The sequence below is a fragment of the Phyllostomus discolor genome, chromosome 2 (genome assembly GCF_004126475.2).
Source record: "Phyllostomus discolor isolate MPI-MPIP mPhyDis1 chromosome 2, mPhyDis1.pri.v3, whole genome shotgun sequence".
Lineage (NCBI taxonomy): Eukaryota > Metazoa > Chordata > Mammalia > Chiroptera > Phyllostomidae > Phyllostomus > Phyllostomus discolor.
Window position 1 is genome coordinate 22,486,832 of NC_040904.2, and position 18,657 is coordinate 22,505,488.

At 40.1% G+C, this 18,657-nt stretch overlaps 1 protein-coding gene across 6 annotated transcripts in view; it reads left to right on the top strand.

The window, feature by feature from the left end:
* The window catches only part of MME (membrane metalloendopeptidase), a 92,206-nt gene that overhangs the window by 61,199 nt on the left and 12,350 nt on the right, over nucleotides 1–18,657 (top strand). For all 6 annotated transcript variants that reach the window (XM_028504614.2, XM_036017584.1, XM_036017581.1 and 3 more), the window contains exons 17-20: nucleotides 8,600–8,658; nucleotides 15,674–15,793; nucleotides 18,016–18,149; nucleotides 18,260–18,325. In XM_028504614.2, coding sequence (XP_028360415.1) covers nucleotides 8,600–8,658; nucleotides 15,674–15,793; nucleotides 18,016–18,149; nucleotides 18,260–18,325 — 379 coding nt within the window. The remainder of the gene's footprint in view (nucleotides 1–8,599; nucleotides 8,659–15,673; nucleotides 15,794–18,015; nucleotides 18,150–18,259; nucleotides 18,326–18,657) is intronic.

The window sequence follows — 18,657 nt, forward strand, 5'->3', positions numbered from 1 at the left end:
TTCTCTTTACAATAGATAATCAAAAACCAAACTTGTATATAATATGTTAATGAATGTTTGTTCAGCAGCATGCAGAGCTCAGTAGTACTTTTTGAATATTTCCCATGAGCTTGTGAGAGTCAATCGCAAGTGAAGTATGGCTTCTAAGGACACCAGGCTGGTCCTTCCCTCTCCTTCCTGTCTAATGCCTGTATGCGGAACACAAGGTTTCCGAACTCTGACTGCACAGTGGAGCCATCTGGGGAGCATTCGAAATGGCACTGATTACCCAACTCCACCACCCTAGATTTCGATGTACTTGCCTGTGGGCAGGGACCCAGATACAGCGAGTTCCAGAATAATGTCGTTTTGTTCAATGTTACTTTATTATAATGTTGGTGAGATGCTTAAGTAGGAACTTTTAACTCTTGTTTATAGTAACAACAAGCTTATGGTGAAATTGGTTACATTACGCATCATCTCACCATAGTTCTAAGAACTAATGGATGTTGTTAAATGAGGGCTTACTGCACTGGTATTCTTTTTAAGAACAGCAGATGACTGTACAAAACAGCACAAGATAAAATCAATCACAAAAGGAAATGATGCAATCGAGAGACATAGTAAACATGAAATGTAGGAGGTCATTGTGGGTGTGATAGAGCATATTGTTACAGCAAACTTTTTCTTTTTATGAAGTAGAAAGAATGTACTCTAGAATAACAATAAAAAGTAAAGATATAAATCAGCAACATAATCCATTATTATTATCAAGTATTATGTACTGTACATAATTGTACATGCTACATTTTTATAGTACTGGCAACATAGAAGGGTTTTTTGGACGAGTATCACCACAAACACATGAGTAATGTGTTCTGCTGTGACATTGCCAGGCTAAGATGTCACTAGGCAATAGGAAATTTTCAGCTCTATGATAAACTCATGGGACCATCATATATACGGTGGCATTGACCAAAAAGTTATGCACGGCATGACTGTATATAAAATGATTTACTTTCTGTAGCATGATTATTTTCTTATTGTCCATGAAGAAAACATAAACCTGCAAAAAGAAAAAGATGTACCAGAACAAAACAAAATGAAATTTTTTCTCTTGTTTTTAAACTTGATGTTGTTTTGTTTGTTTCTTGGGACAAAACTTTCTATGATATAATTGGGACAGGTAGTGCCAGGGTTTATAAGTCATGGCTGTTGAGCTGTGGAGTTACTTTTTACAACCTGAAGAGACTTCTTGCACTGCCGAATCTTTCCCGCTGTTGTCCATCCACATAAAAGCACTGAGTAGCTGCAGTGTGTGCGGCGCACGGCGCTCATCGCTGTACAGGACAGAGGCACAAGAGAGATGTGTCCCTTGCCTGCGGAACTCTCGGTCCAGTGCAAACAGGCAGGTGAGGAAGAACTGCTTCTGATGAAGGCGGGATGGGTGGGTGGCAGCCCTTTTTTTAAAGGCCACAATGAAATCTTTGCTTATTAATGAAACATTCCCTGGAAACATGTCAGCATTTCCATCAACATTGTGGTGAACAGAGGCTTCACTAAAAACAAAACAAAACAAAACAAAACAAAACAAAATGCTTGGCTCCTTTCTGCCTTCCCCTTCAGAGCATCGAGCCTGCTGTTTTTCTGACGGGACGGTGGGACGCCCCTGAACTAAGTGGCACCCCTGGGGCAGACAGCCCACCATCCGTGGCTCAGGGTGGTCCTTCCTGAAAGGCCAACCCCACCAGCAATGGCAGGGAGGTCGGCACCCTGTGAAGTGACATAGTTTTGCTCCTTCTTTGAGTCAATACCACCCTTTTTTTGTCCCAGCTCTGCTTGTTACTGCTTGTGGCCTTTGAAAAACCATGCAGTGTCCTTATTTACAAAATGAACAGGTTGATTTAGACTATATGGCGTCTCTAAGGTCCTTTCCAGCATTAAAATTCTATGGCCCTGACTGTGGAGCTCTGATAGGAGCTGAGCTGTTCTCCTCCGTGGCTTCTGCACACTAAGTGAGCTGAGAAGGAAAGACCATGTTCTTGAGAGGGAGGGAAGTGCCCCACCTCTTTCTAAAATACCCCTCCTGATGTGCCCCTTTGCTGATGTTGCTAGAATCACTTTTCTTTCCAAGTAAGCCCTGTGCCAGTGAACTTGATTATCAAAAATATATATAGTTGTGTGGGACTTACGTGGTGAATGAGACGGCACAGAGGGGGGCACTTAAAAGGGCCTGTCCAGGGTGGGCGTGCGGAGTGCTGGAGACTCGGGGTGCACATGGCTGTCCGTGACTGTAGATGTGTGGGGAAGATTTGAGAAAAAAATGACTTGTCTCATCGAGTACTACTCGGTGAGAAGGACAGAATAGCAGGTAGACTAAACTCGGACAAATCACGAACTCCACGTGGCAGGACCTGCCGTGTTGTGCCCGTGTTCTGCCTGTGTGTAATAGAGAACAACGGTCATCTTTTATACACTCTTTAAGCCATCCAGCTTTGCAACTTCCTAATGTGTTTTGGAGTTATAAACAAAACCGATTTTATCAGCAAAAATATTTCTGTTTTTTAATTAGCACCCGGAGAGGGTTTTGTTTTGTTTTCTTCTCAGTTAGGGAAGGAGAAGTAGGGAGGGAAGATAAATAATTTATAGGATGAAATATTAAACTGGGAGAACTTTACAGAAGGATCCTGGAACTTGTCTCGCAGCGCGCCTTCCCGAGAGGGAGCTATCCAGATGGCCCACGGCTTCCTCCCAGATGCCGCCACTCCCCCCAGCCTGCAGAAAGCGCGGCCTCTCTCAGGCCTAGGCCCTTCACCCGGCCCTGGTCCCACTTACCTAACACTTACAGGTGTTAAGAAGATACTTCTTATGTAGGTGTTCTTAAAATAGTTTTTAAAAAGAACAAAACCTGAAACATTCTTGCCTTCGTGGAGTCACAATCTAATGAGCCGGACAGGCAATAGACTGAAAATGTTCTGTCCCTGCTAAGTATTATACAAGATGGAGAAGGTTTCAATTCTTTTCTAAAAGATTCCAAGATTATTCTACATCAGGAGAAAAGTCACCAAAAGGACATTCCGACAGAAATGATCCACCTACCCCTACGTCCCGAATTAGAATCTCTCTGGGTTTGGTGCATAGGGGTGCACACACTTGTGCCTGTACACACACACAAAGCCACTGAAGACTAAAAAGAGTGCACTTGTTGCCAAACTCAGACCCACACACGACCAACGGATGACTTCTAGGAAGAAAATCAGAGTGGCGATTTCCGTTGCTTTTTGTTGAACAAAAGAGAAGTGGAGATAAGTGGATTCTCTCCACTCAATGTCAGAATGGGAGCTCCGGCTCTCAGCGCTCAGACAGTGAGATGACTCACGCAGAGCACTTCAGTTATGTTAACAACTCTCCTGTGACAATGACCAGTTTAATGAGGCTCTTTGGTCCTACCACGCTTTTGCCTTTGGAGAAAAAATGGTGCCTTACAGAACAGTGGAAAGACTGCGCTGTGGAGCCCGGGAGCTGTGGTGGTGGAGATGGTGAGGGCTCAGAGGTGGAGGGAGTAGGCAGCCCTGAGTTAAGGTTTCTGCTCTGAAACTTATTCGCTGTGTGGATTTAGACAACCTACAGAAGACCACTATGCCCCAATGATTCCTTTATAAACTAGGATAAAAACATCTACTTTTGCCCGGTGGGGTTGTTGTGTTGTGTATTGTGTGATGTGCCTGCTACATGACATAGGTGCTTGTTAAATAGTAGCTGTTTTTGTCATTGTCTGCTCATGGCAGGACTTCAGGGTGGTGTGGCGACCAGCTTTCTCAAGTCTGTTAGGCTAACAGGGAGCCCTGTGGAGGCCTGTTCTGACTCCTGAACAGGCCTCCACAAAATGAAACACAGCAGCACTCCTGCCAGGATGTGCCACTTTGATGCAGATTATTTTGAGCTGAAGACAAGGCCTGAAAGACTCAGAGACATCTTTTTCCATCCCCCTTAAGTGCATAAAAAAAAACCTTTGATGAAGGCTACTACTAGAGATAACTACAGAGTGTGAGCTCGCTGTGGGGAACTAGGCAGGGATTGTTTCAATTTCTCTGGGTCTCATTGTCTGTGGGGGGCTTGGCAAACATTTGTTTGCCAGGCATTTGCTCTTCCCATCTTCCTGTGAATTGACTTCCTTCTCTTTGGGGCCCTCCTGCTTAGCTTGGGGTGCCATGTGAGTCTCATTGCCTGGTTAGCTTTGGCCTTCTCATGCCTATGTGAGGCTCCTGTACATATGTGATTAAATTTGTCTTTGTTGTCCTGTTGATCTGCTTTATGTTAATTATTAGATCAGACAAAAGTACCTGGAAAGGTAGAGGAAAAAAATTTCCCCCCTGCAAAAGCAATGTGAAAACGAAGACTTCCTCTTTTAAAGAGGTTGGTAAGAAAATGGCATTCATCGTTGTAATGAAGTTTTGTGTATGATTTAGAGGAACAGCTTAGAGAAGGGGATTTCACTGGACGGTGATAGGGTCCTCTTTCTCCTTAGTTTACATGTTTTTTTTTCCAGTTGTATCATTTAGTTTATAAGTATCAGAAAAAAGGGTTCGATAACCATACTGTGCCTCAGTTTCTACACCCGAACATTGGATGTTTCATTTCTCTTAGATGGATGGTTTGAAAGATAAATGAAGGTATGTAGAAAGCTTGGACATCTGGAAGAGTTAATATTAGTCAGTGTAAAGAATTATAGTGGCTACTGCGATTACAAAATGAGAATTCTCCTTTTCAGCCGCACTTGAGAAGGGCAGAGAAAACCGCCGTATTGCACTGATGATTTCAAAGGAGTTCCTTTAAGACCACGAGATGCTGAAAAATTGAACACTTTCTGTTCAGTTAACAGTTCTGTGGTTTTAAGTTTTTAAAGTTACACATGAGTGGTTGAAAGAGAAGTTTTATCCTAGGTGTTTCTGCAACCCAGTGGGGTTTATTATGTCCAAAAGCTGCAGAATCACGCTGCCGACGTCTGCTTTTCTTCCCTGCTATAAAAACCATGTCTGTGTGCTCTCAGTTTATCACCACTTAGGTTCTTCAGGGTAATGAGCGCTGGAAGAGAAACACCTGGTCCCCCTCTCCAGCGTGTTGCAGTTATATTTCCCATCCACGTTGTTAGCTCAGCTTCGAGGTGTGTGCTGCCTATAGCAGCCCTTCCTTGTTCCACCATTGAAAGCCCCAAAGGACAAGTTTACCTGGCAAAATTGTGTCTCAGAAATTAAAAATAAAGTTTTCTTCCTTCTTGCTTTCCCACTCTTTGCCTTATACCATACCACACACATTTCCACTCCTACATATGGACCACCGGAGGCAGGAAGAGAAATCAAAGAACACGGTGGGACTTGACTCACGTCACAGGTTCGATGCCTGCTCGAGAGGCTGCCAGTTCTGACCTTCACACTCGAACGGTGCCCTCAGGTAGCCTGCACTCCCCATTATTTTAGGGGAAGAACCACCGCCTTTTGGTTTTCCCTTCTGCTGTGCATTTCCTCTTTTCTGTACTGCTCTTCAGGGTCCATTTGTCTGTGTCACACAAATGGAAGCTTCTCCTGAAACTTGGAGGCTACATCCAAACCAACCATACTGTTTTGTCACATCACCGTTTAATTTGAAAATACTGGCTGGTTGGGTTTTTTTTTTTTTTTGCACTTTTTGAAATCTTTTAATTACAGTTTACATTCAATATTATTTTGTATTAGTTTCAAGTGTGTAACATAGTGGTTAGATAATCATACACTTCATAGAGTGCCCCCCCCCCCCCGATTTTTCCAGGACCCACCTGGCACTATGTATGTGTCAAGTTATTACAACACTATTGATTATATTCCCTGTGCTGTACTTCGCCTCCCCGTGACTGTTTTGTAACTACCAATTTGTACTTCGCAATCCCTTCACTGTTAACGTAGCTTCTTGACCACACGTTTTTGACATTGAGCCTCTAGGTGTTATCTTCACTTTATTTACGATGTAACGATCGTATCACAGTACTTCATGTCCCGATCATTCCCAGGGACGGTTTGTCTCGGACAAACGAATCTGGGTAAATTCCTCAGAGGTGATCTGAGGGCACGTGGTGAGATGCCTGGGGGAAGAAAAGGCAGACACTAACCACTAGTCCTCTGTGAACCTAACCACCATAATTCTTATTATGTAAGTGTTCTGTGGTCATATATAGCCATCTATTGAAGGGACAATTCACAGTGGACATGTTAATACGTAAAACCCTCCATGCTGCAAAGGTGCAAATATTAATCAAAATGCAGCCTTAAGCCCTTGGAAGTGATGTAACAGAAGAGCAGAAAAGCACCAGAGCAAAAGGTATGGCATTTGTTTTTACGAAAGCAATAAACATGAGATGGGTTATATTCATTCATCTATGTCCTCCTTTTGAGATCTGCTGCTGTCTAAAACGTTAGTCTTAGATGTCTAGTTCCTTTCCTCTGTAATGTACCTATCTTTTTTAAAATGTTTGAGTGGGCACCTTTCATATTTCAATATTAGCATTGTGCCCGAATCCACACCCAACAATTTGCATATTATTTGTGATTACCCACAAAAGCCCATGCAGAGTACACAATCACTACCTTAGAAGTTCATAAGTGAACAACTGAAACTTAGAACAACTTGAGACCTGGAAGCATGTTGAATTAACTTTTATAACAATCAAAATAATTACAAGCTGTTTATGCATAAAATGTACTGCCAGGTTTTTGGTCACACAAACAAAGTCAACTTGTGTTGTATTGTTTCTGATCTCTGCATTTCAGGCTAGCACTCCTGCATTTACAAATACATGGTGTTGCTGTGAGTCACCAGAAATCATGTGGGAAGCAAGTGGGGTTTAATTAAAATAAATAAAATTATGTGCTTGTAATCATCAGCCTTCAAGAAATTAAAATATTGATGACTCAGCTGTAATTAAGCTAGGGAGGACTGATATACCAGTCACCCCATCCTGTCTGAAATGTTTTTCTCCATTTAAAACAACCTCAAACTAAACAAGAAACACATTGATCAACCATCCTCCCTCCCACACCCTCTCTCTTCAAACTCATTTTCTTCCTAAAGAAGAATTCACAGAAATGTTATCTGGATTTTTTTTAAAGTCCCACATTCTTTAAATAAATGTCCTAGTCCTGTTATTGGAGATAAAACCCATACTTAATTAGAATTTATCAGACATATTATATACAACTCTTCCTCAGCTACTTTTAAGAGAGAAGAGTAGAACTCACATCCAGCCTCCCACAGTGGTTTACTGAAATTGTAGCTCATCGGTGTTTCGGGCAGCTGACTTTGTAGTGCTTACCTCACAAAGCAGGGTCTGGAAACAGTTCTGTCTTAACCTCATTGTACTAATTACTGTAAGCTCCTTCTGTGAGTAGCATAATAATTGCCACACTAATCGTTGCTCTGAAAGTGGAATAGCCACAATGAAGTGGTCTTTAAGTGTATGTGTATGTGCTGACATTTAAGAGATTAATCTGAAGTTAAAGTGTCCATTTTTCAATTAGTGTATAAGGATGCATATTATTCTATTATTAGACTAATTATGTCAAACAAATATACATTCGTCTGTTAAGATGGGAATAATACTTCTGGTGCAGAAAAGTGCTTAATTATGATTATTGGTATGTAGTCTTTGTAACGTCTGAGCAGAAAGACAAGAGAACATTGGCATCTATCCTTTTACTTAACACTACCCTTGAATTACTGTCTTGGAGCTCTTTTTCTATTTTGTATTTCAGTCTTATAGCTACTCTTGTTTCCTGAACTAAACTACAGTCTTCTGAATTCAGAAGCTGTGTTTGATAAAAGCTATAGATTCTATACAGAGCCTAAGTCATGCTTACACATACAGACAAATCTATTTAAGAACCAACTGGTTTTCATTTTACAGTCATCAAACAAAAGTAAACCTTTGCTCTATTAGCTGGGATGCCTCTTTTTAAAAAAGATTTTAAAACAGCAATAATCAGAGGTACGTTACCTTTTTAATACATTGTCAACTGATCCAGAATTGTTGGCCATACATAGTTACCTAGGGTCAGGAACACAAAGTTAAACACCTTTCAATATAATGATAATCCACCAGAGGGGAGAGAAGAGGGAATTTCAGGGGAGAATGGGAAGGGTTTACAGGAACAAATTTAAAGGACACATGGACAAAAACTAGGGGGAGGGTGGTAATGGGAGGGAAGTGGGGAGGGTTGGGCGGGTGGGCTGGAATGGAAGTAAAAGGGAGAAAACTGTACTTGAACAATGATTAAAATAAAATAAAAAAATGATAATCCATTGTAATTTCTAAAGGGATACATTTCCATGGGTTTTGTACTATCAGATGCCTCCATAAAAATTCATGCAAATCAAATAACAGATGACTGACCTGGATATGTTCTGATTTTTCAAGAAGTAGAAATACTTTTAAATGCACTTCCTTATCTAGTGAGCTGATTTTAACTTTTTAATCACATTTCAAACAGAAAGTTAACATTCATCTAGGAATAGTAACAGTGCTTCCATTGTGTTGAGTAGATTGAATCGAATAATGCGGTACCATTAATAGTGGTTTCTATGTTTTCTACAGGTGGATAAGTGGAGCCGCTGTGGTCAACGCATTTTATTCTTCAGGCAGAAATCAGATAGGTAAGGTCTGTTCCTAAATAATTCTTTATTATGCCTTTACTGTTTTCAACCTGTAGTGAATTGCATGACCAATTTATAGTGCTCCCCATAAAGGCATAGCTGTTACTGATTTATTGAATACACTCTTTGAAAGTGAATTTATTTCTGTATCTCTTTTTACTGTAATTGCAAATTTTAAATTAGTACAAATCACGTTACATAGTTTTTTTAAAACATTCTCATTTTTAGCTAAATGGTTTGTTTCTAAGTACTTTTTTAATTTCTAAATTTTTTTAAAGTCCCTTATATTGCTAAAAAGTTATATGGACTGTGAGACTTCCTAAGTATCAACATCTTCAAGTAGTTGAAGGTTCCAGGAACCAGCTTTTCAGAGATCTGATTTTCCTGGCAATTCTGTATTCTGGCTTTGGTGGAAATGGTCCTGTTCCATCTCATCTTTTTTTCTAGAAGATGGCATGGGGCTCAGAAAGTTGAAGTCAGTTATATTAGGTTGAACCATAGGAAATTATATTTACTTAACCAATTTTGACCCAAAGAGAAAAAATCTCATGTGTTCACTAATAATATAGCAGAAATCTGCATAGAAAGTAATACATAAGGGAACGATATATATAATAATTAAACACCTTACAGAATGTATTTTTTCCCTTGGGAGACCTTGATATAGGAGACCATTCTGCATGGCGTGGGCCCAGCTCCCACTCAGAGATGCACAGGACCCACACCCACGGATAGGTTCTCCCGTGGGGAATCAGTCCTGCAATGTACCTAGACTGCTATGAGACTTGCTTTTGCTAAAACTCCCTCACCCTGAATTGAGGCAGCAAATGTTTACTGTAACTTCCTAAAATCCATGCTAAACCTTCCAAGGATGAGTGTAACTGCTTCAACCACTTGTCCCTTTGCATTTGCAAATATCCTTCTTCTGTGATGTGATTAGTGGCATCATCTCCTTTGTTTTCTGTAAAAAGTAACCACCTAAAGCGAACCTGTGCATAGTAAATGAGGACCAACATGTAATGTGCCCAGAAAAGAAATAAAGGCTGGTCAAGGCAAGGGCCGAGGCTCTTTCCTCCCCTTGAGAGAAAAGCCATGCTGTTCCTTATCCTCCACAGGACTCGGTAGTAGGTGTGAATTTCTCGTGCCTCATCCACAATGTGGCGTACCCCACAAACTGGTGTCTGCATCACCTTGACATCTTTAACTTTCTCTTAAGTATCACATAAATAGGTTTGTTATTGGTGGAAAGTGAGTTCTTGCAGTATCATGAGGAATATTTCCTGAGACCCACACAGGAGGATGTGGCTCTGTGGTATGGCTTATTGATGATGCAAAATTAAGGGGGTTCCTCTCCTGACTTCCCAGTGCCCCATTTCCATCAGTCTCTTCGTGGAAGAAACCCAATCTTGTCTTCAGTAGGCCACTGCTGAGAGTTTTTGCTCCATATTAAAGTACAGCCCAGCCCAGTCCAGCACCTGACTGTGTGCTACCACTGCAGTCTGTGACTGTGCTGTGGTGTTCGGGCTCCTCCTGGGGCCTGTGTGGAGAGGCCAAACAGCCAGAGGCCATGTGGCTGCTAAGACCCCACAGATGAGTGCACTCTGTGAGTGTGGGTCACTGGGGGAGAAAGAGAGAGAGAGAGGGAGGTGGTGTTTGTTCCCCTGGGATTATATTAGTTCAGATTTGGGATGGACCAGGTATCTTTTCAAAAGAACCTATCAATTTTCCAAGCTGACATGGGCTTTGGATGGGTTTATACCCTCTGTTTAGACTGACAGGCCTCTCTGATCCAGCACCTCACCCTACGTGCCCCCCCCCACCCCAGCAGTCCGGTACTGGAGGGGGAAGGGAGGAGTGTTAACCCCCTTGGCAAGCAATGCTGGGTGGGATCCCTGAGGTGTAGCTTCCTGGCTCATCAAGTAGGCTTATTCTCCCCCAGTTTATTAAGTTCAATGTCTGAATGCCTCTGCTCCCCTTTCTTAATAATTAATAACTACGTAAGTGCCAATGGCATTTCCCTAATGCCCCTATTTCCCTAAGGGTAATAGCTCCATATTTCCCTAAGGGTTTTGAGTCTATAGAAAGGCACCTAACTGATTCAACACTAGCAGAGGTGTTCTAAACAGTACCGTTCTTTATTTCTAAGTGCGGTCCAGAATCAGGGAGGAGATAATTTCAGCATTATTCTAAACTACTCTTTTTGTATCTCAGAGTCTGCCCTAAGCATCGTTTTTCTTGAATTTCGTTACTAATTAGATTAAAAATGATGAAAAATCCTGCAAGATTTTTACCATTGGTTGCAAAACAAACTTTAAAAGAAGTTGAAAATCTTATTTTATTTGAACCTTAGATTATACCTTTCCTTGTTGCTTTTAAACCTACAAAGAGTTAAACTAAGAAGTTACCTATGTCCTGGTTAGTGTGGCTCTGTGGACTGGGCACCTTGGCCTGTGGGCTTGTGAACCAAAGGGAACCAAAGGTCGCTGGTTTGATTACCCTCCAGGGTACATGCCTGGGTTGCGGGCCAGGTTGTGGGAAAGGCAACTAATCCATGCTTCTTTCGCACATGGATGTTTCTCTCCCTCTTTCTCCCTCCCTACCCTACCCCTCTCTCTAAAAGTAAAAAAAATAATAAAATCTTTTCTAAAAAGGTATTTTAAAAAAGATATTAACTACATTTTCTTTTGTGGTTTTATGGTGTTTATTTTTTTGAGTAAATCTGTAATTCAGCTGGAATTTATTTTGGTATGTGATGTGAAAATGTATTATAATCAGAAAAGTAGATAATAAGTAAGGCAGGTCCCCTGGGTTAAAATCAATTAGCTCAAAAATCAAAGCTCAAAGTTTCTAGTCTAAAACATTTCCCAGCTAGCGAAATGGTTACCTGAACTCAGACCAGAGTCTGTTTAATGATCAACTCAGGACCCTACAGTCTGTCCCTGGAAATGTAGTCCTATAAACCATTCAAACCTTTTCTTAGAAGTGCCGTTATCCCTAGAGAGAGGCTGTACTTTGAAGACCTCTTCTTGATATTCAATAATTCCATCAGTGTAACATCTAGTTCATTCTAGACTTGGACTAAAATGAGATCATTAACCTTTCATGGAATCCCAAGGCAAAGAGGGCAAGGCAGCCTGGATTGGGCTTGTTCATTAGGGCAGACCAAGGGATAGAACATCATTTTAATCCCTCTCAGGGAGGGCCCTGGATCCTATCAGACCTGGTGCTGAGTCGTCCCAACAAGCAGAGCCAGACAGAGGCTCCGTAAGACCATCTGTTTATCCCTTAAGTTATTCTCTAGAGCGGGTCCGCAAAGTTCAGGTCCAGACAGAACCTTGTTTGGCTCTGAGTCACCCTCTATTCCTGGAGCTAGCTCAGAAGTGGTCCATACCAGAGATTCCCTTATCAGAGGAGATCTGGGAATATTCCCATTTTGTGTTCAATGCCCCCAAACCAAAGAAGCACACAGCAAAAAGAAAAGGAAGGTGCAAATGGCCCAACGGTTCACAAAGTAGACCGTTACCCCGGAATTCTTAATCAAGAATTGGCTGTAACAAGCGTTCATAATATACAAGAAAGATCTTTTGGAGATTCTTAAGATAAGAATCTCCAAATCTCCTTCATCTGAAGGAAATATGAAATTTAAAAAATTGTTAACCTCTCTTCACATGCTTGCCTGCTAATAATAGCAGTTCAGAGAAAGGGAAAGTGTCACGGGAGAGGAAAAATCTTTGACGTGTGATGTTTTCTCTTTGACAATTCATTTAACTCTTCAAAGTGGGGGTTGTCTTACCTAAAAAATTGAAGATTCTGATCTCCCTCTTACTTCTTGCTAAAAGTGTGTGTATTTGTGTGTATGTGTACATACATAAAGATATAACTTGTGACATCATTTTAACATTGTCTTAATGGCATGGGTATCACGTGCATCACAGAATTAGAATTGGTATAAAATAGCATGTGTCTCATAAAAGACCCTCCCACCCTCACACAAACACCCTAAATAAAATTGCATAAAATTTCTCATGGGATTGGTTTCGTTATGTTATGGTAAAAAAAAAAATAACTTGTTTCATTATCACATAGAAAGCTATATTAATAATGTCTACTTTCCAATTCAATTGCCACCTTTTGTCATAACTCACACATGTAAGCTATATTCCAATTTTTATGCACTTCCACCACTTCACATTGATTAAACATTAGTCACCTTTTGGAACAGTTTCAAAGTACACCAAAAGTGTGTGATGCACACACTGGTTCCCAGACCTCCCTTGCACATTTGCTCTGTGAAGCTCTAGAGATCTTCCATGCCTTTAGGAAAGCTGCACACGGATGTTGTGTCAACTGTTTCTCTGTGAGTTCCAGGCACTATTCAATAATCTTAAACCTTAAATTCTTATCCAAGGAATCAAGTTAGAAGGGAAGACACTACTGCTTTATTTATTGTCCTTTTCCATTAACAATCAAAAACTTTTTCAATTTTAGGAGATCTGTGGATTATTTATATTTTGTTTATACACCTTGGGTGGTCTGTGACTGTCTTTAGATAATAAAATATTCTAAAATTGTCTTATTCATTCCCAAGAGTCTTATTTTCAGACTTGAAAATTAAGAGTAACTATTTCCAAACATTTCATATAAAAAGAATGCTTAATTTTTCCTACCAAAAATTGATTGTACCTAATTGTGCTCTTGAGCTTTATATCAAAGATTCTAGAATCATACTTCTTATAACCGTAAAAATATAAACCAGAAAATGAGGGGGAGGGAACAGAGAGAAACAGCCTTTGTTTCATGGACTAATGACTTATTTAATTAACTAACTTGTTGACATCAAGGAACATAAAAAATGCACAACTAAGCAGTTGGTTATTATGAAGAGTTGTGAAGCCTACTAGTAACAGCAATAAAGCTAATGGGGAAAATCCTCATCACAAAGATTTAGCTGACAGAGTGAAAGGAGAAATCATAATTTGCAAAGTTGAACTTGAAGACTAGTATTTAATAGGAGCCATAAAAATCTTATCACTTGCCTGAAGAATGGCATATCAGGGTATAATTAAAGCAGCAGGATCTTTACAGTTAATGTTTAGTCTTGCTAGCACGTTTTACAAGAACATTTATATAATGGGTGGATTTTAATCAGAGTACATAGTGTGGGAGATAATGTTCACTTTAAGTTAATAAAGTACTGCACGTAATTTTTATATTTTAAGCTAAAAATTAGTTCTTGTCACTGTTGATAGCTCAGGCAGCCACATGTGAACTTCCGTCAAGATTCACCAAGGACAAAACTATTTATTGTTTTATTATTCCATCATTTTGAATCTGAAAGCAATGTTGCAGGGGTTTTTTTAAGGTCTGAAGAGCACTTAAATTGCCCAGTGTATTTCTAGAGTCTTCTGTGTAAATAACTAATATTCCCCTCTGAAACACATGCAAGGCTGTGTCATATGCACCTGACCTGAAAGACAAAGAAACAACATCAGTATCTAGTGTTAACTAGATACTGAAATTTCCAAGGTCAGGGCCCTCCTCTTTCATTCCTGGTATCCCACAGAGCAATGGCCCAGGGCTTCCCAAGTAATAGATGTCACACTAATGATATTTTTTGTTACAGAGTGTACTGTCTCAGGTACTCAGTGGATACTAGCGTTTTAAAGCATGAAAGATAAAATTACTAAATTATGAGCATTACGGACGAAAGGGAGGGCATGAGGGAAGCGTACGAGTAGGAGAGAACCGTGGAACCAGGCCAGGCAGAAGATTCTGCCTTTAGTTAGAGAGCAAGGTTTTTTAGCAGGGAAGGGGTAATGACTTGCAGGATATCTGGCTGCAGGATAGATTCGATTTAGGATGCATTATACTGAATACAATAGGTGGTGAGACAGGAAGTGGGAAGACCAATTAGGAAATTAATTCTGAGGCAAGGAGTGAGAGTGTGAATGAGGATGGCGGCAGTCAGACTGATGGGAGGAGAAAAGCGATGGTCCTGGAAGGGAAGTACCTGATCTGGTCTTTTCCTAAGCAGACTGTCTAAGACTTTGTTACAGAAAGGGGGCATCTGAGACATGTGGAAAATGTTCACGTTGGGTGAACTGAGACCCTTTGCACGCTGTTAACAGAAATAATAAAGTCAGGAGAGGGATGGCTTAGAGGGGGAAATGAGGAATTCGATGCTTGAAACATGAAGTTTAAAGAGTCCATTAAGACATCTAAGTGTAGAAAGTTAGCAAGTTAATGTAGATATCAGGGTAGACATAAAAATTGTTATTTGCTAACGTCTTTAGGACACCAGAGTAAATTCATTCATTCATTCATTTATCATTGGTTAGTTATTTATTCAACCCACCCACTTTCTAAACACCTAGAATGTTCCAGGCACAATGCTAGTTTTAAGTGCTGGAGATAAACTGAAAAAAAAATTAAAAAACAAACAAACATAGGTACGGACATACAAACCTCTGCTCCCCATGGGGAAGTAGTAGGGGTGCGGAGGGTGGGACAGTCAACAAAAAGAACAATTATATATAAGGAAATAATAAGCCACAGGGTTCTTGATGAAAATAAAATAAGATTATGCGATTGGGGATACCTTTGATTGAGTGGCTCTACTTAATAAACTATGGTACATGGATAAAATGTTAGAGATAACATTAAAATCAATACTTGTGTTATTAAGTAACTATTTCTCCTAAATACATACAATGGGGAAAAAACCTTCTGCATGAGAATGATAATTTCTCTAAACTCCTTAGAGCAAAAACAATCTTACAAGAGATTGTCCAGAGAATTGTGTTTATAAATTACAGATGAATGGTGTTGCTCCGGGATAAACTCTTTGTTGTTACCAGTAATAAAAGGCTTGCATTTGTTTCTATCACAAAAGATTTTTGTGTGTAAACAAGCGAAGTGAATATACAGGAAAACAGCCTAGCAGGCAAGAAGCCAACCCCAGGCCTGCTGTCCCAAAATAATGCCACGTATAACCCTCAGTCACCTTTTCTTGTAGTCTTCCCGGCTGGCATTCTGCAGCCCCCCTTCTTCAGCGCCAAGCAGTCTAAATCCCTGAACTACGGCGGCATCGGCATGGTCATAGGACACGAAATTACCCACGGCTTCGATGACAATGGTAAGGCGCACTTGGCATTCCTTCGACTAAGACATAGCCTAATAAACCTGACTAAGAGTTATTATAACTTATCAATACAAAAATACATGGTTCATCCATGTATCATTGGCCTAATAACCACCACACGTTTAGTGTGTCTGGTGTAAATTGTTGCTTAAAGAGATCGGAGCTTTCTAGTACTGAGTTGAGCAGTGTGCACTTCACTCTCTGATGAAATAAAGCAAATATGCACAATGAGAAAACACTAACCATAATATTTGGACTTATTTCATGATTTTTTTACGTCATAGTTCCCTAGCCTTTTAGAGGGCAGGGTCCATGTCTTAAAATCAGATATAAAAAATGAAACAGTAAGATGCCCATAAGCCATAAGAGTCTTAAACTGCTGGTGGTGTGTGACTTCTTCCTTTCCCCTCTTCCTAGTTTAAGGCCTTGCTAACAGTGGGCACTTAAAATCTATCAATTTATATACTGAAAAATAGATTTTTGATTGGTAAAATAGAGTTCAAGTTTCAATGAAATTGAGAGGAAAAGAAATAAAGGCAGGAGATAGTAAAGAGCTGATAGTTGAAGCTGTGACAAAGACGGGTTTCCAGGGGGAAGAAAATAGAAAGAGAAGAAAGAGAGGAAATAATCCAGCCTTAACCTGACCTTCAGAGATCCAGAGAAAGAAAGGGAAGCAGGAAGGGTCCAACTTTGGAAAGGACTTACTAAGTGTCTGTTAACCCAATTTAACTATACAGTGCTCTTCACAGGTGGGTACTAATACTATTTCCATTTTTTTAATGAAAAAAAAAGTAGGGACACATAAAAGATGCAAATTACAAAGCTTGGAATTGGTGGAACCAGAATGTGCATTCAGGTAGTTTGTCTTCATAGCCCTTTTCATACTCACTGCATCATAGATGACTATTAAAAAGATGATAAAATTCAGTGTCAAAACACATGACATATATAAATATGACTATAACTCAAAAAAGGAAAGGTCAATGTGTTGGGTTGGCCAAAAAGTCCATCATGTTTTTCCTCTATGACAGCTCTAGAAGTGCTTAATTGTCTTTAACTTTATTTGAAACAATTTTTTTTAGATTTTATTGTGACAGCTGTCATATCAGCATGCATTTAAAAAATTGATGAATTTTTGTACCGCCATTTTAATATTGAAATGGAAGAGAACATGCATTATTTTTGGTGTATTATGCTTTATTACCATATTTTTCAGACTGTAAGACTCACCCCCCTGCCCATAATTTGGGAGGAATAATGGTTGTTAACACTGCTGTCTAGCTCTGTTTGCATTTACATTGGTGAAATATTATGTTATTTATGTTATTTAATATTTAACCATATTTTTTGCTTCAAAATTGTTTTTCCTATCTCCCTCCTCTAAAACCTAGGTGCGTCTTATGATTTGAAAAATACAGTATTTCAAGAAAGGTAAAAATGTAACTGAAACACAAAAGATTTGTGCAGTGTATGGAGAAGGTGCTGTGACTAAACCAATGTGTCACAAGTGGCTTGTGAAGTTTCTTGGTACTACTGACATTTTGGCCAAATAATTCTTTGCTGTGGGGCTGTCATATGCACTGGGAGATGTTTAGTAGCACCCCTGATCTCTACCCGCTAGAAGCCAGCAGCAAGAGATAGCAGACGTACTCAAAATCTCTAAATCAATAAAGTTATTGGTGAAAATGAAAAACGTGTCTTTTATATGACAGAAAAAATGTAATGAACTTTTGGGTGAACCCAATATTTAGGGTCAGCAGGAAAGCTCCAGGAGGAAAGGTCACTTTTTCTTTGTGCTTAAAGCAGAGGGACACTGGTCCCCAACCTGTCACGAAGGTTCAAGATATGAAACAAACACCAAAACAAAAATAGTGACCTTTTAAAATCTCAAAATGTCAAGTTAGACTTGGTTCAGGTGAAAACCAACAGAATGAGGCCTTATTTCAGGAGTGTTTATCTGGAGGCCGCAGGTGAGATCTTGGGAGCTAAGTAGGTGAACTGCCCGAGTGACACTAAGGCCCATCAGCAAAGAGGACCCTGGCAGCCCAGGTCCCAGCAGCTCTGCGTGAGAAAGGATGCCAGTTCCTCTCGTTTTCTGTTCTACTTCATGTTCTCTCACACTGTGGTATTTCAGTTCCTGCACTTTGAGTTAAAAATATCTTACTGTAATTCTTGATGTAATGAGTTCTCATTTTACTGGAATAAATGTTTTACAGGCAGAAATTTTAACAAAGATGGAGATCTCGTCGACTGGTGGTCACAGCAGTCGGCAAACAATTTCAAAGAGCAGTCCCAGTGCATGGTGCACCAGTACGGAAACTTCTCCTGGGACCTAGCCGGCGGGCAGCACGTACGTCATCAGCATTCTCTGAAATGTTTCCGATATGTCCAATCCAGAGTGAATTATTGAGGCTTTCTTAACCATCAGAATACAGTTCAGGGTCTGTTTCTTCTTAACAGCTCAATGGAATTAACACACTAGGAGAAAACATTGCTGATAACGGAGGTATTGGCCAAGCATACAGAGTGAGTAATACTATTTTCTCCCCGTTTTCGTGGTTGGAGTGTTGAACTTTATCATATCTCATCATTCATTTAAAGCCATTTGCAAAACACACAAAGAAACGTGTAAACAACAAAAGATGAAAATGGGAAATGCCAGGAGAAAGGGAATTGCACGTACGCTCGCCGACAGGGGCAATCCAGTTGTGATCGAGCTGAACGCGGGAAGCTGAGGAGAAGAAACACAAGACATTATATAATCAGCAGAAATAAGCAGATATATGCAAGTCTATAGAGGAGGCAACCTTTTTCTAAGAAATAATTTCTGAAGTAGATTTATTACAGAGGAGGCCTCA